General features: G+C 50.1%; 1 protein-coding gene across 1 annotated transcript in view; it reads right to left on the bottom strand.

The window, feature by feature from the left end:
* The window catches only part of LOC307075134 (anoctamin-4-like), a gene marked incomplete at both ends in the record, with an annotated part of 46528 nt that extends 42083 nt beyond the window's left edge, over positions 1 to 4445 (bottom strand). The window contains 2 exons of the mRNA XM_079735638.1: positions 2790 to 2864; positions 4187 to 4445. Coding sequence (XP_079591764.1) covers positions 2790 to 2864; positions 4187 to 4445 — 334 coding nt within the window. The remainder of the gene's footprint in view (positions 1 to 2789; positions 2865 to 4186) is intronic.
* Positions 4446 to 8173: the final 3728 nt, after the last annotated feature.

Raw genomic sequence — 8173 nt, 5'->3', positions numbered from 1 at the left:
TGACCACCATCAACACAGGACAGGGTCTCGTTAGGGAGACCATATTACCATCTAAAAGAGAGACCATCTAGTGGTTTTATATCAGTTTAAAGACCCAATGGGCCATGATCTACAGTCCTTATTGTTAATAAGTAATCGGTCAGAAAGCGATTGAAGCTGATCTAGGTTGATGCTCAAAGAGGAGCTGGGAGTGAACCCAGTGATCTCTATTGAACACTCCTCTGGTGTTCTCCACTGCCCAGTCATCTCCTGTTCCATCCCCCCCCCCCGCTGAGGAGGAGGAGGAGGAGGAGGAGGAGGAGGAGGAGGTGGAGGAGGAGGAGGAGGTGGAGGCCGGGGAAACCCCCCCATCACAACATTACTGTCCACAAACGTACCTTGAAGCTCCCCACAATACCCCACCCAGCACAATTATAGGCAACATCAGCAGAGAACAAACACACACGCGCAGACGCACACACACACACACAGACACACACACAGGCAAACCCACGCACACAGGCACACACGCCCGCACACGTTCACATTCACGCACACACACACAAATGCACATACACACACACACGCACACGGCCACACACATGCACACCCACGCACACAGGCACGCACGCACGCGTTCACACCCACGCACACAAATGCACAAAGACACAAACACCCACACACATGCGCCCACACACAAATGCACACACACCCACCATACACACACACACACACGCGCACACGCACGCACACGCACACCCACGCACACCCACCATACACACACACACACACACACACACACACCAATCAATTCAGAGCTAGTGCACAGCCTGGCACTCGGCGCTTGGCTCTGTCCCTGCAGAGGCCGTCGTAAACGCAAGACAAGTGGTGCATATCCACCGGTGAGTTATACGATACATAATACACAAGATCGGCCTGGCTCCGGCGGCGCCGTTCATACGCCATGTGATGAGTCAGCACTGCAAAATCCACAGGACTACAGTGACTGGACTACAACTCCCAGCGCTGTGAACGGAGTCCCGAAGCCCAAGTCGTTTATCTTCCTTCCCTGGCTCATCACCGCCCGACAGCACTGAGTGGGTTTCATGGGGGCCGTTGATCATAGCCGGATGGAGCCCGCTTCACGAGATAATAAAGAGTTTGGAAACGGAGGGGGAAACGGCGGGGTAGACTGGGCAACTCTTCGGGAAAGTCGTCATTTTTGTCGTTTAACGTATGTCTGAAAGTTGCTACTTTTATTTCCCGTGTGTATAAAAATCGCTATTTCGACGGTAGGAAAAGAGAAGAAAACATCAGACTTTGTATAAGCATTTATATTATATATACATACATTATCGTAACGGTGTATATATGAACCCATACATCGCCATACGAACAAGGTCCGTTAAACGATAAAAGCATAACTTCAGCCTCGTGTTTGGCTGCGGATTCACACCGTGACAGAGCCATCCCCATGACTACCAGCGACCAGCCCTCCTCCACACCGCAGCATTCAGGCCCCCCCACCCCACCCCAGGTGAGGTACACCTGGCCACGTGCACGGAGGCACAACCTTGTGGGGCGGTCGACTACGGTCACAGCATGTTCCTCCCAGTGCTGTGGGGGGGGGGAGATTGCATTGTGTGGCGGTCATCAGAATTAAAAGTGCTGCCTATAGCTGTTCTCTGGAGAACAGCACAGAGGCCTAGATAGTGTTGAGGGGAGGGCCCCACGCGCACACACACACGCGCACACACGCGCGCACACACACGCCTCCTGGTGCTGTCATCATCCCCACATCCAGGTCAGAGGAATTGCGCAGGTGTGCAGGTGATCTGAGGACTCTGCTGGAGGAAACTTTCAGGAGACGACACTAAGTTTGCGGAGGATAAAGTGCTAGCCCAGCTTCTGCACGTGTTGCTGGTGTGCGTGCGTGTGTGTGTGTGTGTGTGTGTATGTCCGTGTCCGTCCGTCCGTGTGTTTCCCTCTGCGTGCGTGCGTCCGTCCATCCGTGAATTCCCTTAATCAAGCAACCAATGCGATGAACACGCCTTAGTCGCGGATAACAGAAAACAATCAGTACGTTGTTCAGACCCGGTCGAAGCCCAAAGCAGCCCAAACCGCAGGACTATCAATGAGTCTCTGATCCCCATTGGTGTGTTCCACCTATACCTCAGCAGAACATGGGACCGGTCAAAAGGCAGACAGCCTCCACATCGTCAGATAAAGCTCTCCACACAACCGGACAGACGGACGGAAGATCGAACAAACTAGTACGCAGGAAAACGGACACATAGGCAGAATCCAGCCGGCACAGAGCAGAGGGTACACAGCCTTTCCAACCCAGTCTGTCAACCCCGCCGAACCCGTAGAGCGCTGCATGCATCCTCATGTCATAAATACATCACAGAGAGGGTGGTGTATCTTTTTCTTTAACTCAAGAGGACGCAAGTAACTGTGACATACAGTTCAGTCGGCCTTGTTTTATTCTCTCTGCAAGGAGAGAAGAATAGAGACATATGGATGTATAGGAGAGAGGGTGAGGGAGAGGGAGGGAGAGAGAGGAAGAGAGAGGGAGAGAGAGAGGGAGGGAGAGAGAGAGAGAAAGAGAGGGAGATAGAGAGAGGAAGAGAGAGGGAGAGAGAGAGAGGAAGAGAGAGAGAGACCGACAAAGACAGAGGGAGGGGGAGGGAGAGAGAAGGGGAGAGAGAGCGATAGAGAGAGAGAGAGAGAGAGAGAGAGCGAGAGAGAAAGAAAAGAGAAGGAAAAGAAAGGAGAGAGAGTGGGGGTGTCTCCAGGTGTGTACTGACCGATGGTGATCTGACTGACACAGCTGTAGAAGGTTCCTGTGGAGGCGTTGTAGCTGCCGCTGCTGAGCTCGCGGTCTGAGAGAGAGAGAGAGAGAGAGAGAGAGAGAGAGCGGGAGAGAGACAGAAAGAGAAAGAGATTAAAGCAAAGGGTTGTAGCAGCGAGAGTGTGTGTATGGATGTATTTTTGTGTGTGTGGGTTTATTTATTTATGCAAAAAAATGGATTTTAAATCAATAATATACCATAAAAGTTGGGTTTTCCATGCCAGAAAGGAGGGCTTTGACATTACGTTAGCTGACATCAGCCTTTGAGATTTGTTTTTTCCACCGAGTTCTTTGACCGTATACCGCACTATACATTTACAATGCAGCCAATGAGGCCCTGCTTTACACCGGGAACGGAACAGCACGGTTCACAGAGAGAGGGGACGATTCGAGCAAGGTCATTTTATACATTAACTTCAGGCCTGCAAAGTACGACACTTAATTTGGAACTTCAAATCGTCAGGGAGAGTGCAAGGTCAAGGCTGTCATCTCTCCCGCAAGCGAAGGGAAGTATAGCAGACACACACGCCCGGTCGCACATGTTTCATCATGTTATAAACCCCAATTGACATGACAGGTGCCGGCGTCCCTGAAACCGCTGACCGCCCTCTGATTCCTTATAGAGTGCAAGTTGTTGTTGTTTTTGTGTTGTTAATGCCGGGAAACAAATTGTCCGCCAAGTGAGCATTTTCTCGTCTCAAATATGCGGGAATCGACCGCGGGGCCGGCCAGAGAAACGACCACCGCAGCAGATCTGACAGACTGATCCGCGGCCGGGAGCTCTTTCTGAAAGGCCCTCGCTGGGGTTTTTTGGGGCGATGGTGGAGGAGGAGGAGGAGGAGGAGGAGGAGGAGGAGGGGAGAGACCTTAGAGTTGGTGCTGCCCTTCCTCACCGCCTCGTGGGAGGGTTGAACAAAGAATCCCGTTTTAGCGTCTCTCTAGATACTTGATGCTGGTTGACTGTTGTCATTGTTGAAGTTATAAGTGTGTATAAATGGTGTCCAAGCAGAGTTGGTGTCTTGGTCTATGTGATGGGCCGCGATGGAACCAGACCTCATTTGTAGAATCCTCGCCTTAGCACTTCAATTAAATACGAGTCCCTTTAATCAAATGAGTGTTTCTGCTTGACGCCAAAAATAATCAGTAACTTCCATTCCATTCCACACACACACACGCGCGCGCACACACACACACACGGCCCAAGATTGACAGCTTTGTGCACTGTTCAGTTTCTCCCATAGCTGTGACACAGACTGCAATCAACAACACAGACAATAAACCACAATGTTAAAAAAACGAATAACGTTATCATCATATTAATATCTATTATTGTCGTCTCACTGCTGCATTTACCTGCGGAACCTGACGAGAGGCGCCCGGCGATCGCCCGCGGGCTGCCTTGCCCCCCCGGTACCCCCTCCTCGGGGGGCCGCTGCAGGGACACGCCGCGGTCGCAGCCTCCGTCCACGCCTTTACACCCGCCGTGGTCGGCCCCGCCGCCGCCGCCGCCCCCGCCGCCGCTGCACATGCCCGGCTGCTGGATCTTCATCCCCGCCGCGGTGATCTGCTGGACCCTTCGCCTGTCGGTGCCTCCGGGCTCGTGCTCCAGCATAGTCACGCTCGAGGCGTCGGAACTCTCCCGCCCAAAACAACCGTCCCTCTCCCAGCCATGACGACTGCAGAAGTTTTAAGCCAACATAGAGCCCGTGTCACCGCTACAGCCTCAGCCTGTCGGGAACCACCGCGGTGGGGGTAAGTTACTTGGAGCAACTTTAAGTGACGCTGGGACGTCCGACGGTCCTCTCTGCTGAACCCGGTTTCCGACGATGTTGTTCGATGTCAGTTGGTACTGCTGGTGTTGTCTGATCTCAGGTCGGCTCTGGGTGTTGTCTGATCTCAGAGTCGGCTATGGGTGTTGTCTGATCTCAGAGTCGGCTCTGTACGTTGTCTGATCTCAGGTCGGCTATGGGTGTTGCGGCGAGTGTCGCGGCATCGCCCTCTCACGTGACGTGCTGTAGCACAGTTCTTGGGCCGTCAGCGGGAGCGTCCTCTGCTGTGGCGCCCCCCCGTGGCGGTGCAGGAGAGCACGACTCGTCACCCAGCAGGAGGAACCGTTCACAGGGGGAGCGGAATATTTTGTATTTTTATTGTTGATAAAATAGAAAATCACATCCGGCTGTGCTCATCTATTTATATTTTTTCTATTATTCTATTATTTCTATGTATAATCTTTTTACGTCTAGTTTATCCGAGATTGAAATGAAGTCTCTTAGCTAATGTTACTGTTACTGACTTTAAATAAAGTTTCCATAGGCCTACTCATTAAAACCGAAGATTTTTGTTCATTTTAAGCATGGCAAAATGTTAACATAATGAATTGATTTATTTTAGTATTTGTAATTTGTCTACTACATTTTAGGACCGTACACGTATCATAAAGGGTTGAAATGATTTATTTTTTACAACGCCGGAAATGTTCCTGTTTGTGTGGTTCAAATATCAGATATAAAGAACACTTGACACGAAATTATCCGCGTCGAAAGTAAACTATGGCGGACGGGGAGAATGTGCTGTCGCAGCGAAATAGCGCTTTACAGGCAGAGGCTCGACGCGGGAACATAACTTTGAAAAGCACATAGAGGCGGTATAGAAGTTAAATGATTGTTACGCACACGGGAACATGCTGAGGTGGTCTGCGGTGATTTATGGGAATTGTAGTACACACAGAGAACTGCTGCGTCCGCAACGTCAACACGTCAAAAATATTGCTTCATTATCTAATACATCAGTCAGTCTATGTGTGTGTGCGGTTGAGGGTGAGTATGTGTGTGTGTTGATGAGAGTGTGTGTATGTGTGCTTGTGTGTGTGTTGGTGAGTTTGTGCGTGTGTGTGTTGGTGAGTATGTGTTTGTGTTTTGGTGTGTGTTTTGGTGTGTTTGTGTGTGTGGGTGTGGGTGTGTGTGTGTGTGTGTGTGTGTTGGTGAGTGTGTTTGTGTTTTGGTGTGTGTGTATTTTGGTGTGTGTGTGTGTGTGTGTGTGTGTGCGTGTGTGTGTGTGTGTGTGTGTGTGATAAATGCTGCACGGCTTGCAGCCACCCGGACAAATGAACTCCCTATTGTATTCAAGTCATTGTTTTGAACCCTTCTCTCCCTCCCTCCCTCCCTCCATCTCAACCTCTCTTGCTCCATCAACCCCCTCTCTCGCTCTTTCCCTCATTCTCTCATCCCCTCTCTCTATCTCCCCACCTCTCTCTCTCCCTTGTTCTTTCTCCCCCCCTCCCTCCGTCTCCCTCACCTCTCTCTCTCTCTCCCTGGTTCTCTCACCCTCTCTAACCATCTCCCCCTCTCTCTTTCTTGTTCTCTCACCCCCTCTCTCTCCCTCGTTCCCTCACCCCCTCTTCCTGCCTCTCTCTCTCTCTCTCTCTCTCTCTCTCATCCCCTCTCTCTTTATCTCCCCACCTCTCTCTTTCTTGTTCTCCCACCCTCTCTCTCTCTCCATCTCCCTCGTTCTCTCACCTCCCCTCTCTCTCACCCCCTCATCCCCATCTCCCCCCCTACCCCAGGTGGAGGGAGGCCCCTGCTGGGCCCCTGGGGTAATAGCCCAGATCTGTCTGGTGATAAGTCAGGGTGTGCAGACATCTGTGCGACGCTCTACTTTGCTGCTCTTCTCTCTCTCTCTCTCTCTCTCTCTCTCTCTCTCTCTCTCTCTCTCTCTCTCTCTCTCTCTCTCTCTCTCTCTCTCTCTCTCTCTCTATGTCTCTCTCTATGTGTCTCTCTCTCTCTCTCTCTCGCTCTCTCTCTCTCTCTCTCTCACTCCTCCTCTTCCTCCTTCTGCCTCCTCTCCTCTCATGCGGTGTGACTTAGTATTTCATGGCTGCTGTGTGTGTGTGTGTGTGTGTGTGTGTGTTTGTGCGTGTGTGTGTGTGTGTGTACACAGGACACACCTGTCCACAGCCCATCATCATCAGCCACCATCATCGTCGTCCTCGTGGGTCTTACAGTGTGTTTAATTTGCAGCTGGAACCCGATCCAGCTCTACGTGATTCACTTCCTGCCACGTTCACAGAACAAACCGATAAGCGCCAAAACGATGCAATAAATGCACTCAGAAAAGTGATGGCAGCTTTATTTTGAGAGGACCTTTTCAGTGTCATGGCAGGTCCTATTGGTGTTTTGGGTGGTATTATGTGGATGTGGGTTAAGATTTCGTTCAGGCATTTACATTTAGGGCATTTCCAAAGTGAATTACTACAAGTACATTAGTCAGAAGAAGAAGAAGAAACAATATATCGATGTCGGAAAAGGAAGGATGTTCATAGAACCAAGGCCCAAGCACTAATAATCTCTAGGTTACGTTGCAATATTTGCAACAGTCCGAGAATTTGTCGACAACGCACGTTTGTGCATAGATCGTTCAATCATTGGACAAGACGGTCGGGGCGGGGTAACGCGGGGTAGCGCATTTAAAAAAGTAAACAAAGAAAACAAAGTCAACAAACTATGGAGATTATGGAGATTCAGCGTGCTGCCCTCGTTGTGCTTATACTGATTGGTTTCATACAGTTACAAACATTTGCATCAGAGGCGTTTGGCACAACGTCGATTTTATGATGTTATGCTATTGTTACGTATTTGAAGCACAAACATGTAAGCAGTAATTACTATACATAGCCACAGGGGGAGCAGGACGCAACATACAATCTGCATTAACTACTCCAGCCACAGATGGCAGCACCTTTAGACAGGTGAGGAAGCCGGAGCCAATGCGTCACATAGGCCACGCCTACTTGATACAAACGGGGAGCGGGAGTCAGATGAGGTCAGAGACTGATGGCAGCCACGTTGAGAGCCCCAGGGGAAGCCCCGGGGCTGGAAGATAGCTCTGCGGTATTTTTCTCCACGCGTGTTAAATACAATACCCTCCTTTTGCTTCATAGTTACCATACCGAAATACTTTAACAAATAAAGTGAGTTAAAAGCGATCCGGATTTAACTACTTTCTTTAAGAACACAACACTATCCGCGGACCGCTCGAACGCATTCTCCCCCATCCTTGTACTGAATGTATTAAATTCATCCGAATTATTATAAGTGTTCTCCAACATACTTTATATGTTGGTGTCTGCCCAAATATCTAAAAGACATTTCGTCTCCTCTTCGCTACATGTTGGGCCACGGCACATTTTTAACGGGTCTGATAACGTGATGCCTGTCTGATAACGTGATCTTTGAATTTACCGCGCTAATCAAACAACATAAATATACAAGCAGCAGTGGGAGCCTGTTGCGTCCAAAAAGCATATTATTTTCAGAACTGGCTCGGACCGAGCGCGGTCGCTTT

Source organism: Pollachius pollachius (genome assembly GCF_949987615.1).
Source record: "Pollachius pollachius genome assembly, chromosome: 4".
NCBI lineage: Eukaryota > Metazoa > Chordata > Actinopteri > Gadiformes > Gadidae > Pollachius > Pollachius pollachius.
This window is presented reverse-complemented; position numbering and strand designations above follow the sequence as displayed.